At 36.5% G+C, this 21,569-nt stretch overlaps 2 protein-coding genes and 1 pseudogene across 2 annotated transcripts; 2 read left to right on the forward strand and 1 right to left on the reverse strand.

Moving 5' to 3' along the window:
- Positions 1-6,908: 6,908 nt before the first annotated feature.
- On the reverse strand, positions 6,909-11,117 carry LOC130966378 (uncharacterized). Its single transcript, XM_057891173.1, has 3 exons — positions 10,312-11,117; positions 10,037-10,221; positions 6,909-7,431 (listed from the first exon to the last, which is right to left on the reverse strand). Coding segments are annotated over exons 1-2 (774 nt in total). The 5' UTR covers positions 11,085-11,117; the 3' UTR covers positions 6,909-7,431; positions 10,037-10,220.
- Positions 11,118-16,561: 5,444 nt separating this feature from the next.
- On the forward strand, positions 16,562-17,491 carry LOC130966240 (uncharacterized). Its single transcript, XM_057891026.1, has one exon. The coding sequence runs from the start codon at positions 16,562-16,564 to the stop codon at positions 17,489-17,491; it is 930 nt and encodes a 309-aa protein (XP_057747009.1).
- Positions 17,492-18,682: 1,191 nt separating this feature from the next.
- Positions 18,683-20,784, forward strand: LOC130968585 (3-ketoacyl-CoA synthase 4-like; annotated as a pseudogene).
- The last annotated feature ends 785 nt before the right edge of the window (positions 20,785-21,569 follow it).

Raw genomic sequence — 21,569 nt, forward strand, 5'->3', positions numbered from 1 at the left:
AAGGAAGGAAATGTCTTGTATTGTGCAAGGTGAGACGGAACCACTCTACGAGTATTGGGAACGGTTTCGCAAGCTACTAGACGCATGCCCTAATCACATGATCGACACTCAAGTATTGCTTGGATACATATGTCAAGGGATGCGAGAGCAAGATAGAACTCTCTTGGACACTTCTAGCAATGGTTCTTTGTCCAAATATAAAACAGCGGAGGAGGCATGGCAACTTATCATTGACTTAGCCGAATCCAATCAACATATGAGGCGAAGAGTCAACCGCCCAAGGACCGTGAATGAGGTGTCAACTAGTAGTGAAACCACCGCTCTAACTCAATCCTTGAGCGAGATGACATCCATCTTGAGGCAACTCCAATTGAACCAACAACAACCACAACAACCTCAATTATACCAACAACACCCTCCACCACCTCAACAACACCCTCCACCACCTCAATCATGCAAACTCGTGGCTAGCGAATTTACAAGCCTTGTGGGCCCAATCCAACTCATTTCTGATGCTATTTAAGCCAAGAATTGAAGAGGGATGAGAAAGTTAGTTACCATTAGTTTAGTTTAGCTTAGTTTAGTAGTTAGAGTTAGTTTCAAGAGAGAGAAGCTCTCATTTCTCTCTAGGATTAGGATTAGGATTAGGCTTAGTTCTTAGATCTAGATTTTAATTCACCTTCTTCTACTTCTATCTTCTCAATTCCTTGTTGTTAGATTCACCATTCTTCCATTCTTTTGTTGTAATTTCCTTTATATTGTTCTTATGTTTTGTTGTAGATCTACTATTGTTCCTTCTATTTTCTTTCAATTCAATAAGAGGTAATTCATGTAGATCTTGTTTCCTTTAATTGTTGTTGTTAATTCTTTACATTTGATTGTTGTTAGAATTAATTCTTGTTGTTGATTTACTATGCTTTCCTTTTATGCCTTCCAAGTGTTTGAGAAAATGCTTGGTTGGATTCTAGAGTAGAGTTTTATGTTCTTGGCTTGGAAAGGTAACTTAGGAACTCTTGAGTTACTAATGTCCAAGTAATTGATGATTGGGATCCATTGACTCTAGTTCTCACTAATTGAATTAGTGGAGAGTTAGGACTTATGGACTAGGATTGATATAGCTCATTTGACTTTCCTTTACTACTAGTTAGAGGATGATTTAATGAGATTAATCCTTGCCAATTCTCATATTGTGGTTAGTGATTAGGATAGAGATCCTTGACCACCAACCCTTGCCAAGACCTTTTTAGGCCTTAGTTTACTTTCTTGCCATTTATCTTTCATGTTTCTTATTAAAACCCCAAAAATAACTCACAACCAATAACAAAACACTTCATTACAAATCCTAGGGAGAACGACCCGATGTTTGAATACTTCGGTTATTAATTTTAGGGGTTTGTTACTTGTGACAAACAATCTTTTGTATGAAAGGATTATTGTTGGTTTAGAAACTATACTTGCAACGAGAATTCATTTGTGAAATTCTAAACCGTCAAAAATCTAATCATCAAAATGGCGCCGTTGCCGAGGAATTGCAATGGTGTTATGTTATTGGTTATTGTACATATGTGAATAGTGTGAATATCTTGCTTTTTGCTTTATTTGCTAGTTGTAGAATTTTGTTTCTCTTGATTTCTATTAGCTTTTGAATTTTATTTTCTCTTTTCATTATGAATTCTCACTTTGGCTATGAGTGTAGTTACAACTATCTTGTAGGTAATGGGAACTTTGATGAGAATTGTATCAAGAATGGGATAATCAAAGGTGGGAAGAGCCATATGCTTATGATCAATCCTCATGGCAACAACCCCCACCAATGCACTATGAAGAAGAGTTATTCTATGATGCATACCAATCAAATGGCTATGGTGAATCTCCTTGTGATTTTCAAGAACCACTACCATATGCCTATGAGTCATATCCTCAACATAAACCTCAACCACACTCACAAGCCTATTTTTAACAAACACCTCCATATGACCATGATCCTTACCCACCATACCAACCTCCTTTTGAATCATATGAACCATACATGGAACCACAATTCCAAGATTACTACTCCCAAAAACCACCTCAATACACACCACCACCTTACCAAGAAGAACCACCTTCCTATAATGAACCCTTTCTCCAAGACAATGAACCCTCTTATCCACTCCAATCCTCAATGGATGAAATCCTTAGCCTTATACTTCAAGGTCAAGGAGAAATGCAAAGGGAGACACTATAATTTATGGCTACCTTAGCCAAGGTAGTAAGCATTTTAGCCTCCCAATGCTTGAGCACTCAAAGCACTCCTATGGTTACATGTGGAGAATTAATTAAAGAGCATAGCATGAAGGAGAGATTGGAAACTTCGGTGGAAAATGAGGAATGCCACTTTGTATTAGAACAATTGGAGAAGCCTATGATTATTGAAGAAAAGGAAGAAGTGGTTGAAGACTTAAGAGATACGGAACCTCCATGGGAAGCTAAAATCAAAGAAAATCCCTCCAAGAAGAGTAAATTTGATGTTGAGGAGGAATGTGCACAGCCTCCGAGGCATATTCTATATGAAGACTTGGAGAGAATGAAACAAGAATTGAGTTCCCTTGGTGATGAGGATCATGCATCCAATCTTCTTGGTGAAGAATCCTTTGAATTTGAAGAACCTTCTCCCAATGAATTTGAAAGTGATATGGAGGTAGATTTCTCTCAACCTCCCATTTATGACTTGAGTGATGGAGAAGAGTTAGATGAAGTTGATGAACAAAGGATTGAGAATGAAGAAGTTTATGAAGAGGTGGAGATTGACAAGGAAGCAAACAAGGGAGTAGAGCTTGCAAGCACATTGGAGATACCTCTCCACAAGCCACCACCATTTATTCTCTCATTCAAATGGGTAAATTTCTTATACTTAAGCTTTGTTATTCCCCTTGAATATGGTTTGCTTGAGAGGGATGGTCAACTTAGAAAAATTAGTGGCTTTAAGAGTAAAAAGGAGATGGTTAGTGGTTGGAAGCATCATTCTAGGTTCATTATGGTCACATGTTCAAAGCTTAATAGCAAGAGTTGGTGTAGAATTAGATTGCTTGGGTCTAGGATGATGTTTGGTCATTTCTTTGAGAATTCACTTTGCTCACTACCCACATGGACTAATGGTAATCAACTTCAAGACGGGTGTGAAAATAAAGTGTGGGATCCCGGATTAGAAAAAGAGGATCAACATTGGGAGCCCATGGTTTGTGAAGAACTCCATCAAAGCTTGGAGATATTGATCTTAAATGATGGAGCTTATTGGAAGTCCAAGCATTGGTGGAAGTTCCAAGATGAGTACAAGCACAAGCCACCTTGAGAAGAGCTCCCCATAAGTCCAACTTAAGGACAATAAACAAAAGTGCTAGGTGGGAGACACCCCACCATGGTAACTTCTTTTCATTTTCTCTTTTTGTACATATTGGTAGAATTAGTTTAAATTCTTGTTTTGATTGATTTGATGAGTTTAATTGGTAGTTTAGTATGTTAAATAAGGTTTTATGGTATTTTGGAAGCTGTTTGGAGGTTTGGAATGCTTGAATTGGTGCAAAAACATAGCAAAAATTTTTGAAAAACAGAGCACCATCCACGTGTACGTGCACTGCGTGCGTACGCGTGCATCTAGCATTTTGGACCATCCATGCGCGCGCCAGGCGTGCGTACGCGTGGATTGAGATGTTTCACCTTCCATACATTTTCCAGAGAGTTGTGCCTGCGCCGCGCCAACGTTGTGCCTGTGGCACAAACACTACTCGCGCGTGCGCGCACATGACGCGTACGCGCCACTCTCGAAATAAGCCATCGACGCGCGCGTGCCATGTGCGCGTACGCGCGGATCCCCTTTTCTCAACACTTCTCTTTTCTTCCCCTCTTTCCATTTCTTTCCTTCTCCTTTCTTCTTCCCTTCTTCTACCCCTCATCCAACACTTCCAAACACCATTGATAACCATTTATTTTAGTTAGTTAATTAGTTAGTTGGGTAGTTAATTAGTTAGTTTTAGTTTAGTTTTCATTTCATTTTTCTCTCTTTCCATTATAAGTGTTGGATTATGGATTTTGCTTACCATATATTGCTGCTTATTACTAATTGAATGCTATCTTAGCATAATTGTTTTAAATATTCTTTGTTGGATTCTATCGTTGAGGTTATATTTTGCTACTTGGTTTTGAGTTTTTTTATGCTTACCTTTTGAAAAATACCAAGTGATGAGAATTGCCTTCGAGCTTGTAACTCTTCTTGAATCACATGATTTGCCACCATGTGGTTTGAGCCTTATTCTGTGATTAGGCAACCTCTTGATGGATGATGTTGTGCATTTACCTTAATGCCTTATGTTATGATCATATGCATCCATAAGCTTTGAATTGAATGCTCTCATGCTTCTTTAATGCTTGTTTTATCTTACAAGCTTACTTAAAGCATCTCAAGTACACTAGGATAAGTAAAGTGCATGCTTCTTTTATGACATCACTTTTTATGCTAATGTGTGTTCTAAACCGCGCAATTTAGAATTCACACACTTATTTGTCATTAATGTCACATTAATTCACTCACCTCATTCTAGTGATTTACCTCATTCCAACAATTATGCTTCCTTGCTTTTATATCCTCTCATCTTATGGTGTTAATTTCTGTTTTTCATGATTGATGCACCACGAGCAATAACGGAAGCAAGACTAAGAACACGCAGCAATCCGGAGAGTCACCGTACCCCCTTGCTCATCTTTGAGTGCACCGAGGACGGTGCAAACTTTTAAGTGTGGGGAGATCGTCCGACCGATCGGCGATTTTGGGTGACAAATTTCTAATCCCAACACTTTTGCATTTCATTTTAGATTTTTAGGATTTTTACTTGCATTTTCTTAACTTTGCATATATATACACAATAAGCTTAGTCAAAATAATGAAATTTTTCAAGATTTCTATCTATAGGGCATCTCAATTGATGTGAGTGAAAACTTTTTCATAGAACTTGCTTGAATTATGTATATTGTGGATCATATTTTTGAGCTAAGAACACAAGCAAGTGAGATTTGAGCCTAATGGTGTGGTTACATCTTATAACCACTTATTTTCCTTCTTGTGTGCATTATTCTCTGTCTATGAATGTGATCTTTGACTTGTTTGATTCTTTATGTCCATTATTTTGTGTATTCATGCATTTATATGATTGAGGCCATCATTTCATTTAGCTTACTTACCCAAAAAGTCTTACCTTTTATCATCCATTGTTAGCCAATTTGAGCCTACGCTTAACCCACTTGTTCTTATTTTAGCACATTACAAGCCTTAAAGTGAAAAATAATAATTGTCCTTATTTGGATCTTTGATTAGCTTAGGCTAGTGTGTGTGAGTATCATTCAAGTGTGGGAATCTTGGGACATTGGGTGAATGAAAGGGTAGTTTTGTATTGTTATTGAAAATATTGGGAATTGGGTACATACTCATGTATTGATCAAATGTAAAATATTATGCATTGATGTTCTCGTATATAGAAAGAAAAAAATGAGAAAAACAAAAGAAAAAGAAAAATAATATGGAAAAGAAACAAAAATAGAAAAAGAAAAAAAAGAAAAAGAAAAGTAATAAAAAGGGGACAAAATGCCCCAAGTGAAGCAAGGTCCAATAAAATCAATGCATATGTGTTGTGAAATAAAAAGAAATACATGAGTATGTGAAAAAGTGAAAATGGGTAGTTAGGCTAGCTTTGAAATTATATAGGATGTCATAGGTTAGGTGGGAAGTCTAAGCTTATCAAAGATTCAAATCTCAAGCTCACTTAACCAAATATACATCCTACCTTGACCTTGACCCCATTACAACCTAAAGAAAAGACCTTGATAAACCCATATTTCATGAATTCTTTTGTGCTTAATTTGAGTGATTTATATAATCCTTCACCTACTTATTCACATTAATTGCATGGTTTTACTTTCCCTTCCTTATTATGTCATATTGTGAAAAACATGTTTCCTAAGCTTTAAAAATTAATTATTTTAATTACCTTTATTTCCATTCGATGCCGTGATTAGTGTGTTGAGTAGTTTCAGATTTTCTAAGGCAGAATGACTTAGAGGATGGAAAAGGAAACATACAAAAATGGAAGGAGAAAGTAAAACGGAGCTTTAAGGAAACTGGTGTTCACGCGATCGCATGTACGACGCGATCGCGTGCCAGAAGCGAAGATTCAGCGACGCGGCCGCATGACTGACGCGACAGCGTGCCTTAAGCAGAACGCACATGACGCGGTCGCATGACTGACGCGACCGCATGGCAAGGAAAAGCTCCGAATGACGCGACCGCGTGACCCACGCGGACGCGTGACAGAGGCCACGCACCAGAAAATTACAGAACACGTCCCAGCGAGTTCTAAAGCCCTTTTTGGCCCAAATCCAAGTCCAGAAAGCATAGACCAGAGGTTATGAAGTGAGGAAATGCATCCATTCAGGGGGAGCTCGCATAATTTTAGTTTTCAATGAATTAGGTTTAGTTGAGAGGGAGATCTTCTCCTCTCTCTCTTTTAGGATTTAGGATTTCTTCTTGTTTTAAGAGTGACTCTCAATCCAGGTTTTATATTTCTTTGTTTTAAATTTCCCTTTCACTTTATTTGTTTATTTCAGTATCTGAGTTGGCTATTTATCTTTATAATTGGATTTATGAATCTCTTCCATGTTATAGATTGATATTTGAATTAATGATAATTGAGGTACTTTCAGTTTATGATTGTTCTCTTTGATTTAAGTTACCATTGCTTCCCATCTAAGGATATTTTTATTATTTCAGCAAATTTACTTTTTTCCTTTTGGTTCTGGTTAAGAATTCAGTAACTCAACAGTTATTAAACTCAACATAATTGATAATCGTTATCTTGCTAATTGAGCTGAACTTAAATAATCCCAACATTTTCTTAAGAAATAATTAGGATTCAAAGGTCAATTTAATTAGTCCCTTGACTTTCCTTTGCCCTGGTAAAGGTTGACCAAGTGGAATTAAGATACAACTTTCATTATTGTTGAGAGGGATTGTAACGACCCAACTTCTAGAATGTCATGATCGTACCGAAAGTAAGGCATTACCAACCTGCTTTCCTTTATTAACTATTTACTATTGAGCCTCTAGTTCGATATCGCGATTCAATTTTAGTAAAAATACCAGAAAATTTTGTTTTTATTTATCAAATCCTATAGCAAGCATCACCAAGTAATAATAATCACATAATTACTAATAATAATATCTGTCATACAAAAGATTTCCAATAAAACTTAGATACAAATCCTATCCCTCTGTGTAAAATAAAAAAAAAACTAAAACTACAAATGCGAGGGAATTCTATGAAAGCAAATTAACTCATACATTTAACTCATAAATAAATTCTGTAATCGCCCGCAGCTTCAAACTGTATCTTCGAACCTGTGTCACTGAAAGGGTGAAAGAATTTTGGGGTGAGAACAAACCACACGTTCTCAGTAGGTAATGGGAATGCCGTAAAAGTAATGATTAACATGCAAATAATTAACTTTGCTTAATAATCCATCTTTGTCAAACCCTTTGAAATACTTGTTAATCTTACTTTAGTTAAATAATTACTTTCTTTGAATTTCTAAACCCAAAACTGATCTCAATTGCAAAACTTGTCATATTAAATACCTTTCAGCCACATAATTGATTCAAAGTCATAACAACAGATATTAATCATCTCTATCCATTCACAAACTACTAGCACAGGTAAGAAACTCAACTCAACACACAAACAAATCACAATAAGACAAACAACACAATCACAAACAAGTAATACAAGCAATACAACCAAATGCTAATACACAACTAATATGATGCATGTCTGTCCTAAGCAGGCCATGAGCTCACGTGTCGGTTTACACCCTGCAACCCGACATTACCTAGGAACAAGTCCCAGATATAGCTTCCCTTTGTGTCCTTAGTGCATATGTGTCGGTGGTAAAAATACCACTCCTTCGTGACTACCGGCAGTCGGCGCAAAGCCTGACCCCATAATATACGCACAAGGGGAAACAGTGATCCTCAGTTCGTGGGCGTCCCCGAGATCAATTCACAACAATAAAACAGAGATCTTCAGTTCGTGGGTTATTCCCCGAGATCAATACACAATAACATAGTGATCTTCAGTTCGTGGGTTATACCCGAGATCAACATACAATGATTCATGGGTTATTCCCGTAATCAATGATTATCAGTCCGTGGGTTTTTCCCGCTTATAAAACAAATAACAATTTATGGGTTTTCCCGAGATCAATGATCATTCAGTTCGTGGGTACTTCCCGAATTCAACCAATTATCAATTCTCCATTCTCTTTTTCCCTTTGAATCCTTATCACATTTTCTTAAACCTTTCTTAACTTTCTCAAGCATTCGTTCATAAAAATCTCAGTCATCAATTCAGTTCATAATCTCTGCTTTGGCAATCTTAAATAAAGCCAACTTTAAAACTATCTTTCATTAGAAGTAATCAAATAAAACTCTTTCGCATGCTTACTAACTTCACAAAGATTCAAAAGTCATATCTCTTTACCATTCAAATTCAAATATTATAAATTCATCAAACTTCTAAACAGCAATCCTTTAATTTAAACCCAAAACATAATTCTTTTCATATTAATTCAATCTCAAAACATGGTTTCTTTTTTAAATAATTTATTTTTGAAGTATAAACCTTTCTTTGGTAAACCGAATTCAAAATAAAATAATTCTTTTCTTAACTAAACAAAAGTCAAGTAATATAATTTTCCAAATTCAAAGGTTCTAAAATAACTTTTCAAATAAAACCTCATATTTTTTATAAAATTTCGGCAGCACCTCCCCTAAAACTCGGACTTCGCCACCCTGACGGGTTCCCTCTTTCTCAACAATTCAACAATCCTTTCCCAATAATTATCAAATACAAGATTCTCAAGCAACCAGAAAATCCACAATTCATAATATTTAACAGATCAATCATACTTCGCAATTTCTGCTAATCCATCAATCCAATCTCACCATTTCATATTTACTTTTCACTTATCATAAAATCCTTTCAAAATTAACCACAATCAATTCTCCATCCATGTATTAGCAACTTCCATAACAGATTCTCAATAATCATCTCATCATAATTCAGTTTAAGAACTAACATCCTTTCATCAATTAAAATCAGAATTTCACCCAGTCATCATTTTTTTCTAAAAGTAAACCAGTCTAACTTTAAAAACTCATAACTAATCTCCCAAACCAATCTTCAATCAGTCACCAACCAAATCCACTACCATTACAATATATCAAATAACCAACACATCATTCAATTCAATATAAATCCATCAAAGAACAGAATTTCAGTCAATTTGCAACCATCAGGCAAACCAGCCTATAACAACCAGTTCAACATAATCAAATAACAGGATTCTCAGTAATTCCAAACAATCAGAAAATCGGTAACAGTTACAGCCTCAAATCAAAATCAATATCATCAATTAATCACTTACAACAATGAAACCGGCCACAATCACAGCCAAGTTAGAATCAACAAATCATGACACAGAAAATTAGTCTAACCATTACAAAATTATTTAGATACTCTTAAAGTTTACTATATTATTTCAGGAGATCACAGGTTCTCAAAACAGTTTAATCTCTTAGTCCCAATCCTTCAATAACCATCAAAACCAATCTCAACTAGTTACAAGTAGACTTCACAGCCGTTCCCATTCATCAAATATCCAATTCAACATCAAACAAGTCAATAATTCACTCAAAATCAGAATCTCAACCAATTCATCGCAGAATCAATAATTCAGTCACATTTCACAACTGCATCTAATTTCAATTATAATTCAAAGTAATCACAACCATATTTAATTCGAATCATAACTCAGAAAAATCACAATAGCTAACCATTCTTAAACACATTTCAAGTCATTCTTGTCAATTAAGAAATTCTTAACTATTATTAACCATTTGCACTTATCCAATAACTTTGTAGGCATTCTAAATTAAAAACGTTAAATCCCCTACCTCAATTAGCCGTAATTGAAGAATTTAAACGCGGCAAACCAAATATTACGAATTCACAGCAGCAACGGTGCTCCATCGAATCCCAGCACCTGTTCTTAGCTTCGGTGGTGACTTAGCAGCAGTTTCCAATTAGAGCTGGCAGCTACCTCCAGTAACGGCGGCGGCAAGGTAATTTACAATAATCTCTTTATACAATACAAAAAGTTTCAGGGACAAGCTTCAAAGTAGAAACAAATTGGTAGGACAAGGAAACAGAAATAGGTGACAGAGCTCACCAAAACAGTAGTGGTTCTAAGGGTGGTTTCCTGAGCAGCTCAATGTTGGTTCCGAGTGGCAGAGAGCTCCGGCAACTCACAGAATTCAGAGGCAGAGGCAGAACAAGGGATAAAGATGAGTAGTAACATGGATGAATTGCTTCAGAATCAGAACAGTATCCTCGGCAAGCTCCAACAACCTTCCCGGCGACAGCTACAGCAGCGCGGTGGTTCGGCGACGGCGGAACGGCGGCGGTCAGTGGCGCGACAGCGGCGACTGGATGCAGCTGGCTTCGTGACTCCCACTCCCTCTTCGCGTCTGTCTCCGGCAGTGGGCTGAGCGGCGACGACACGGCTCCACAAAACGGCGACACTCCTCTTCCTCGCGTTCTACTCGACGGCGGCTCCAATGCAGACCAGCGGCGATGGCGACGACAAGGATGAATGGCGATGAAGGCGGCTGGCTCCAGCGATGGTGACAGGTCATGATGAGGACAACGATGGCGACGGCGGCTTTCCTCCGCGGCGAGCTCGCAGCAGACGCGACGCCACTCTCCTCTGTTTCTCTCTTCCTCCTCGGCGTGGGTGGATGGCACGACGGCGAGCAAAACACGGCCGGGTGTGACGCAGAGCGGTGGCGGCGCAGCTCCTCCCTCTTCTCCGATTCTGATCTCTCTCCTTTCCCTCTCTGTTTGTACGTTTCTTTCTTTGTTTTGTGGGTGTATTGTTTTAGGAAGAAAGGGGGCATGGTGCGGCTGAAGGGAAAAGAAAATGGGTAGGTTAGCGTTTCTCATTAGAAACTTAGGGTTTTCAATTTGGGAAATTAGGGTTTTTGAGTTTGATTTGGGAATTAGGGTTAGAAATTAGGATTTTATAAAAAAATATGGATAGATATGAATAGATATTTTGATAAAATTGAAGGGTAGGATAATTTTAAAATTAAATATACTCCGCTAAAAATATCTAAGAACATTGTTTATCAACATATTGCTAAGTTCAATCAATTATTTCTAATTTAAATTATAAAATAAACAAGTTAACCATATTTTGTAAAGTACAATTTAAATTCAAATATCAATTTTCTAGATTAAATCATACAAATCTCTATTAGTTTTCTATCTCTGAAACTTTAATTTTCAATTTATAAAATAACCAATTATAATAAAAATTGTACATAAATATTAATTGACGTAAACTTAAAGTATTTATAAATATCAATCTAATCATTTCTAATAAAATAATTTCTAGGAGTTCAAATTAACAACATATTTCATTCAAAATAGAATTTATTTAAATTAAATTATACAATTCTTTCATATTTTTCAATAACCAAAATTATAATTTCAATTATATCAAATATCTAATAAAGATTATATAAAAATTCAATTAATTTAAACTTCAATTATCATGAAACTCCATTTAATTACCTTTAGTAAAATAATTTTCTTAAAATAAATCACAAATAACTAATTATTTGATTTTCAAAAACTAGGGTTGTTACAGGGATAACTAAGTTGGACTTCTAATTTCCCTTATCTTGCCAAAAATTGTTTTACAGTTATTTATTTATTTTTAATTGCCATTTAATTCACTCGTCATTTAAATTACTTGCTTCTCATATTCTAAACCCCGATTACAACCTTTATAGCCAATAATAAGAACACACTTCCTCGCAGTTCCTTGAGAAGACGACCCGAGGTTCGAATACTCGGTTAACAATTTCTAAAGGGGTTTGTTACTTGTGACACCCAACACGTTTGTACGAAAGGATTTCTGTCGGTTTAGAGACTATATCTACAACACGACTGTTTTTATGAAATTCTTTACTGGCAAAAATCCTAACGTCAGACCTCATGATAATTATCTGACATGCATGAAATAAATGTTGATTGTTAGAAGAAAAATAAATCTTAGAAAGCATGAAATAGAGGAGAATTGAGAGAATCAACCCTAAACACGTGAGCGAATAGAGCACAAACACATCCGGTGAGGGTTTGATGCTCAATTACATGTTTCCACCTATGATCATCTCTTCTCATGCAAGTTTGTAAAAATATTTAATAACTCAATTCAATTGTGGATTAGACTTGCTAGTCCTTAGCCCTTGTGCATATATGATTCTTGGGAATTGATTTATTTTGACCAAGCAATTGCATTCATGTAGGTAGTTGCACATAGGTAGATTGCATTTAGTTAGTTTCCATTGAATAAATGCCATCCCTTACTTCATTCTTGGTTTAAGCATGAGGACATGCTTGGTTTAAGTGTGGGGAGGTTGATAAACCCGATTTGTAGGGTTTATCTTATGCTTCATTTAAGGGATTTTATGACCTTTTACCCACATTTATTCAATGAAATAGCATGGTTTTATAACTTCTCCTTTAATTATGCTTAAGAGTGAAAACATGCTTTTTAGGTCTTAAAATAGCTAAATTTAATTCTCCTTGATTCCACTAGATGCCTTGATATGTTTGTTAAATGATTTCAGATTTAGGAGGCAAAGATTGGATTAAGGGAATAAAGGAAAAGCATGTAAAAATGGAGAACTCATGAAGAAATGAAGGAATCGCAAAAGCTGTCAAGCCGACCTCTTCGCACTTAATTGACCATAACTTGAGCTACAGAGGTCCAAATGATGCGGTTCTAGTTGGGTTGGAAAGCTAACATCTGGGGCTTCGAAATGATATAATATTTGTCATAGTTGCTATACGTATAAGGATGCGTACGCGCACTGTATGCATACGCGCCGTTGGTGCACGTAATTTACTTCATGCAAACTCGTGGCTAGTGAATTTACAAGCCTTGTGGGCCCAATCCAACTCATTTCTGATGCTATTTAAGCCAAGAATTGAAGAGGGATGAGGAAGTTAGTTACCATTAGTTTAGTTTAGCTTAGTTTAATAGTTAGAGTTAGTTTCTAGAGAGAGAAGCTCTCACTTCTCTCTAGGATTAGGATTAGGATTAGGCTTAGTTCTTAGATCTAGATTTTAATTCACCTTCTTCTACTTCTATCTTCTCAATTCCTTGTTGTTAGATTCACCATTCTTCCATTCTTTTGTTGTAATTTCCTTTATGTTGTTCTTATGTTTTGTTGTAGATCTACTATTGTTCCTTCCATTTTCTTTCAATTCAATAAGAGGTAATTCATGTAGATCTTGTTTCCTTTAATTGTTGTTGTTAATTCTTTACATTTGATTGTTGTTAGAATTAATTCTTGTTGTTGATTTAATATGCTTTCCTTTTATGCCTTCCAAGTGTTTGAGAAAATGTTTGGTTGGATTCTAGAGTAGAGTTTTATGTTCTTGGCTTGGAAAGGTAACTTAGGAACTCTTGAGTTACTAATGTCCAAGTAATTGATGATTGGGATCCATTGACTCTAGTTCTCACTAATTGAATTAGTGGAGAGTTAGGACTTATGGACTAGGATTGATATAGCTCATTTGACTTTCCTTTACTACTAGTTAGAGGATGATTTAATGAGATTAATCCTTGCCAATTCTCATATTGTGGTTAGTGATTAGGATAGAGATCCTTGACCACCAACCCTTGCCAAGACCTTTTTAGGCCTTAGTTTACTTTCTTGCCATTTATCTTTCATGTTTCTTATTAAAACCCCAAAAATAACTCACAACCAATAACAAAACACTTCATTACAATTCCTAGGAAGAACGACCCGAGGTTTGAATACTTCGGTTATTAATTTTAGGGGTTTGTTACTTGTGACAAACAATCTTTTGTATGAAAGGATTATTGTTGGTTTAGAAACTATACTTGCAACGAGAATTCATTTGTGAAATTCTAAACCGTCAAAAATCTAATCATCAGAGCCCACCGATGCGTACGCGTGGCTGACACATACGCGTGACGAGCATCACGTGCTGCAATTAACAGAACTCGCTGGATCAATTTCTGGGCTGATTTGGACCCAGTTTCAAGCCCGAAAACGGATACTAGAGGTTGGAATGGAGCTGAGACTGAACACATTTTCACTTTTCACTTTAGTTTTTTATTAGTTTGGAATTCTAGTGAGGGAAACTCCTACTTCTCTCTAGGATTTTTGATATTCTTAGTTTTACTTCGAATTGGATCTTGAGAGAGTTGCTCTTACCTTCATTCCTCGTTATTTTATTTCGAGTTTCTTCTTTAATTCTCTTAATACTCTTTTCTATTTGGTTATTGAATTCATGTTTGGATCTTGTTACTCTTGAATTTTATTAGTGCATTGAATTTTTTTATGTCTATTTTTATTGCTTGTTTGGTTATTGTTAATTATTATTAGTGGTAACTTTGATTTAATTAATTTCTCAAAATTATATGTCTTTTATTTTTATCCACCAAGTGTTTGTGGAAATATCATCCTTGATAATGGAGTAGATTTCCCAACTTGGTTGGGGGTTGAGTAATTGCAGCCACTTGAGTTGTTATACCCAAGTATTAATCTATAATTGAAAATTGCTGGCTAGCTCGAACCTCGCCAACTCTAGTTCTTCTCTATGAAGTGACTAGGACTTGTGAGCTAAAGTTAGTGATAACCACTTGACTTTCCTTCAATTACTAGAGGATAACTAAGTGGGAACAATGAGCATTTACCATCACACTTGAAAAAGACAATAAGGATAGAAATTCTGATTCTCACCCCTAACCGGGCCTTTTATATTGATTAATTATCAACTCTTGCTAGTTATTTGTTGCTCTAAATTACAGTTATTTATTTTTCTTGTTCTCAACTTTAAAAATCTCTAGGAAATCTTAACCAATAATTCGCGTCTTGTGTCAACTCTTAGGGAAACGACGCGGGATTTTGCTCCTAGTTATTTATTTCGTTTGTGACACATTTTGAATTCGATAGTAAAAATTTCGTCGGTCAAGACTGTACTTGCAACGTTAATTTGGAAAAATACTTTTGGTAATTCTTGACCGGTATTTATCCGCCTATCAAGGTATTACCTATTTGATAATCATGTTTAACTGCTAATTGTATTACTTTTTCTAAATGTCATTATTTGTGATTGTTTGGTATGATGGTTTGTTTGTGATTGCATTCCATTGAAAGTATAGAGACTGAGAACAATAAAGATGACTATTGGAAGTGGATAAAACTAGTAGTAGATTAAAATACTTTTGTCTTAGTAAATTAACTATGTACGGATTAGTTAAGACCCTTGACTTTGGATTCCTGTAAAGTTAGAGATCAAGATTGTCTAGAGGGTTCATATTTTCTTGTGTAATTTTTATTTGGAACTGTTACTTTGCTGGAAACCTTCAGGATCTTACTCTTTGTTGTTATTCTGTTTTTCAGATATAGGATGTAACGAACCTCGTTGAGAGTATGGGATTTCACGTGATGAAGCGAAAAAGATTTTTTAGAGATTTATTTGGCTCTAAAGTTCACTCTTTTTTTAAAAATTATTGTTGTGTAACCAAAATTCCTCTTAGAGGCATTTTATGGAGAGATATTAGGTTGTTTATTTCGTATATTCTCTAGTATTGTAATATTATAGCCGGCCTTTCTTTACGGGTCAAGACTATAGTGACTATTATGTATCTTCACGTGAATATATGAATATATATTTCGCTTACGTATACGGCATTTATCACTTTAATACGTCTGTGTGGATTTAACAGTTTTTGGTGTTTATTTTTTTTACGGATTCCTAGTTATAATATTATTTTTTTAAAATTATATATGTATTTTTTTTTAAGCATAGTAATACTTTATCACCGTTGATTTCTAACTTAAGCGTAAATTAAAGGTTTTTGTGATAGGGTATTACAAAATTAAACCTGGATTATTTGATCCTAAATTACATATTTAATTTTATATTAACCTCATCATTCAAATGACCCACAGGTGGTCGATATCCTTATACTTTGTGGTATATTTCTTCTTCTTTCTCCTTTTTCTTTATTCTCTCGTTGCAAATAAGCAAATAGATTTTGCGATCTTGAGAGAATATTTATAAGCCCAAGTTGAATGTATTTCACAGCCAAAGTGACGAAAGTAACTATAATTCTAGTGCAATATAAATTAGCTAGGCCAGGTTGAATGGATTTCAGTGCCAAGGAACATGTGTATATATAGTCTGATCTGAGGCAAGTCACGCTTGAGAATCACCACTTTCAACTCAAAATCGCTCCTCCATTTGTTTTGGTTACCCCTTCCGCAAGAAATCCAAGAACACAAAGAAAGAAAAGAAAGGAGCCACTTTCACTCTCTCTCGCTCTCTCTCTCTCTCTCTCTCTGTTCTCTTTCTCTCAATGTCCCATGATAATGGCAACCAATCACGATCAACACCACCATCTCCTCCTCCTCATTCTCCTCTTCCTCCTCCAGACCCCACTGAACGCATCATCATCCCCATCACCCTCACCCTCACCGTTTCCATCACCAACGGTAACAACGCCCCCATTCTCTTGCCCATTATCACCGGTAACTTCCGTATCGTCCTCTCTGCCTCCAGCGACGTCTTTGGCGCCGGTATCACCAGAAACATCACCACCGCCAAAATCCCCACCACCACCACCACCACCGCCTCCTCCTCCACCACCGGCACTGCCCCCACAGCTGAACAACGTCATAGACGCACTGATCGGAGCCGGTGACTTCAGCATATGGGTGAACATTCTCTCAATGTCAAACCCTGCATTGCTCCCAATCAGCGCCACACTCTTCATTCCGCAAGATGCCACATTGAACCGCAACGGCAACGGCAACGGCAACGGGGTTCCGCTTATGGTAGACCCTTTTCTTTTTCCCTACCACGTGGTCCCGCAGCGCCTCACCTTCTCTGACCTCCTCCTCTTCCGCCGCGCCGCCCGCCTCCCAACCCTCCTTCCCGGAAAGTCCATCTCCGTTACTGACGACTCCGCCGTAAACTTCTCCCTCGATGGCATTCCGATCACCCACCCTGACATCTACAAAACACCCTCCATCGCCGTCCACGGTGTCGCCGGTGTACTCGACTACTCCGTCTACGGCGATGGCATCCCCCCGCCGCCTCCTCCTCCTCCTCCTGCTCCTTATTCTCCGCCGCCGCACACCTCCGTCATGCAGCCGTTCATGCCGATGGAGGAAACCATAGGAATGATGGGTGGGAAGTCTGGTTCTTGCGGTTCTCCACGTGCGTCTCTATGGTGCACCCTCGTCCACGTGGCAATCTTGGCTCTCGTTATTCAAGAACTCGTCTTTGTTCTGCATTGAGTTGTGATGTTAGTTCAAACGGTGCAAGTTTCTTCTTCTTAGCTTTTCTTGATTCGAATAAAGTGGAAGTTAGATATAGTTTTGTTGTTGTATGCTATTTTTTCATTGGGAGATTTTTCGTTACGGAAATTTATTAGGATAATGAGTTTTTTGTTACATTAATAATGACTGGTCAATGATTTTGAAAGAGTTTACTTGGAAACTTAGATTAGAATGGAGCTTAGCTCACTTTTTTCATTGTAATTGAACAAACATCGAATAATGCATACAAGTTTTTTTTTTTTTTTTGAGGTGCCAAGATTCAGTATGATTCTGGTTTCTTGTTCTATTCTGTCTCTGTTTTTTCTTCCCTCCTTGATTCTTTTCAGGCATCGATATATCTTTCTTCAGCAATGGTTTTTCCTTGATCTTGAATTGTTCTTGTGAAATATTCTGCAAATTATTGTGAAAATTTCAATAGTATGTTTTAAGTTGGTAATATGTAACGAAATTCGTTCACATAAAATTACTTGGGAAAAATTAATTCTGGAGATAAAAATTATTTCACTTCATGATACCATTTTATTTCGCTAATATTACATGTAATATTCTAACTGAAAGTTTGGAACATAAGCATGCATGGTCAAGTTTTGATTTATTTTATTATAGTCAATTATTCAAATTACTACTAAAGGATTTCTATTATTAAAGTGAAATCATATGAAACCTGAGTTTAATATAGCCAATGATCCGAACCAAAGTTAATATTAATTCATTTTGGTTGGGTGGGGTTGTTTTTTTTTGTTGGGGGGGGGGGGGGGGGGGGACTGAAACTTACACTTGTTTTTACTTTTTATTCCATATATTTAATGCACTAACTTCTTGTATGGATAGAAATAAGAAATGAAAAATGTTATAAAAAATGGTGTATATGTAAAAGGTGATTGCTACGGTACGATGATAAATTCATACATACCGATACGTTTAAAATGTGGACAAATAATAATAAGACAAGTGGAATTTATTTTCCACGTTAGCATTTAATTTTTTCTTTTTTAAATATATAATATATCACAACTTTTACTAAAACACCTTTTTAATTAAATAAAAATAAAAAATAAATTTTATTTAATTTTAATGAAAAGACTTAAACATCCTTTCTTTATTTAATTAGACAAAAATACCCTTTGAATACCCCTATCTTAACAGCTTCTCCCCTAAACCCTAGCTTCTCCACCACCGCCGCAAGGACTGCCGCCGACCGTCGCTCTCAGGCACTACCATCGTCGTCTGGTCGTCCGTGATTCTTCTTCCTTCAAGAATCGCAGCTTCTTCTTCGTCGACCTCGGCGCGTCAGTTCCTGGTATTCATCTGCACCATCGCGCTCCTGCCGCCGTCCGTCGGGCGCTCATTCACCATCGTCTTCGTCTGGTCGTCGCAGATTCTTCCAACCCACCACCGTCTTCTGAGTTGTGTTCGTCGCCTGGCCTCTATCTCCGTCACGATTCTGCCCCCTCTTCTCAGACTGCTCAGTAGAAAAACCCATCTCCATTCCAGTTTCCTTCCTTCGAGTTCAGAGAGCAGAAGCTCAACCAAGAACAAAACCTTAGACTTCGACGGTCAATATGTACCCGAAGCCATGCATCATATCCCTCCAACTCCTTCCATGGCTGCTGCAAGAGAAGAAGCTGAGAATGTTATGTTTGGTGCTTTGGATAATCTCTTTGCTAATAGAAAGATTAAGCCTAAGGATATTGGTGTTCTTGTTGTGAATTGCAGTTTGTTTAACCCAACTCCTTCACTTTCTGCAATGATTGTGAACAAGTACAAGCTTAGGGGTAACATTAGAAGCTTCAATTTGGGTGGTATGGGTTGTAGTGCAGGAGTTATAGCCATTGATTTTGCTAAGGACATGCTTCAAGTTCATAGGAACTTATGATGTTGCTGTTAGCACTGAGAACATTACTCAGAATTGGTACTTTGGGAACAAGAAATCTATGCTGATCCCAAATTGTTTGTTCCGTGTTGGTGGTTCTGCTGTTTTGTTGTCCAACAAAGGCTCTGTTAAGAGAAGAGCAAAGTACAAGCTTGTTCATGTTGTGAGGACTCATAAGGGTGCTGATGATAAAGCTTTCAGGTGTGTGTATCAAAAACAAGATGATGATGGCAAAACTGGTGTTTCTCTCTCAAAGGATCTTATGGCTATTGCTGGTGGGGCTTTGAAGATTAACATCACAACTTTGGGGCCTCTTGTTCTTCCAATAAGTGAACAGCTTCTGTTCTTTGCTACTTTGGTTGTTAAGAAGCTTCTGAATGCAAAAGTGAAGCCTTATATACTTGATTTCAAGCTTGCATTTGATCATTTCTGCATTCATGCTGATGGGAGAGCTGTGATTGATGAGCTTGAGAAGAATCTCCAGCTTCTGCCTATGCATGTTGAGAAAGAATGAGGAAGGGGAATAGGGTGTGGCAGATTGCATTTGGAAGTGGATTTAAGTGTAACAGGGCAGTGTGGCAGGCACTTAGGCATGTCAAGGCTTCACCCAAGTCTCCTTGAAAAGATTGCATTCATAGGTATCCAGTGCAGGTTGTTACATAGCTTTAATTTCTGCTACTCTCTCTGGTACACATAGCATAAGCCAATAATCAATCCTATTCAAGGAGATGATAGATAATGTCTCAGCTGTTCAATCATCACTTTAGAAGCCTATTTTTGTTGTTATTTTTAATTATTCTAATGCTTCTGTTTTAGTTACTTAATTCTTAAATTAATATTTATGTATTTGTCACTGAATCCTTTATTTCACTTGGTTGCATAAAGACTAATGCTAGATTTATATCAGCAATATAATGACTTTTGCTTTGCCTTGCTATCATGTATGAGATGCTACTAAGTTTGGTTAATCACTGTAGTCATCAAACATTTTGCTAAGTTAGGCATCGATTTCCCTTCTAGTAATTTTTTGTGTTGTGCCAACTGGAAGAAAACCTGTCTCTGTTCCTGAGGTAACAAGTTCTGGGATATCTTCTTGTGCTGAAATTAATTTTTGTTTCCTTCTGGACTATGCTTATGCTTAGAAACAAACTTTGTTCTGCCCTTCCAGTTTTTTTATGTTTTGTTTGTGTTTTTTTTAAAGAAAAAGAGCAGCAGCTTTGTTTTTGGTATGCTTGGAAACCAAAATTTATAGTGTGCCAGTAACTTTGTTTTTGTAAGAAATTGCATCTTCCCAGAATCCTATAAGCTGTTGAAAATGGTTGGACTATTTTAATTATAGTGCAGGAATTTTTTGTTATAACTAGTGATGTAAGTTTATCCCATTTTTGCTTTGTTAATTGCCTGTAGCTTCTGGAGAGTAAGATACAGGAGGCGAGATCAAAGGAGGATACTCTGAAAGCAAGAGCTCAATCTGCACAGTTTGTCCAAACCATTTTCTGATTGACTCGCATTTTATTACAGTCTATTCCTAATCCCTTTTAATCCTGGTTTTTTATTTATGTAATAAATGTAACTCTCTGATTTTGTTCTAGAACAATTCATTTTTCCATTAAATTTCTTGTCATTTGTTGAAAGAAAGTGAGAGAAGTTTTGTGGTCAAATATTAACTGTAAGAATAGTTAGATCTCTTACGAAGAATTCTAGTGTTGGAAAGTTATGGCATTAGCATTTTTTTATTCTTCAGCTATGTTTTGTTACTATTATTTTCATATAAAACACTGAATATTTAGCATCAATGGCCTTGTTACAACGTTTCTACTCATTGATAAAGCTTACATAGACTTCACTTATGCAATTTATAAATTTCATTGTGGATATTAATGTACAAGGAATCAAATCAAGGAATGTTACAAGCAATTGTTAAGTTGTAATCATGATTGCATCCTCTGAAAATGAAGTATATACATGAAAGAAGAAAGAAAACAACAATAGAGTGGTGCAACATGCACATTTCAAAGTATATCAAGAGCATGTACCTGAAGGCAGTGTTGAGTTTAATTCTTTATATACAAGTAAGACAGTGAATGGTAGATTACAGGCTTCATTTTGTTAGCATATCAACCGTTGAACAGAAAAATTATGATCTTATTGCAATTACTTGCA

This window comes from Arachis stenosperma, chromosome 3, assembly GCF_014773155.1.
Source record: "Arachis stenosperma cultivar V10309 chromosome 3, arast.V10309.gnm1.PFL2, whole genome shotgun sequence".
NCBI lineage: Eukaryota > Viridiplantae > Streptophyta > Magnoliopsida > Fabales > Fabaceae > Arachis > Arachis stenosperma.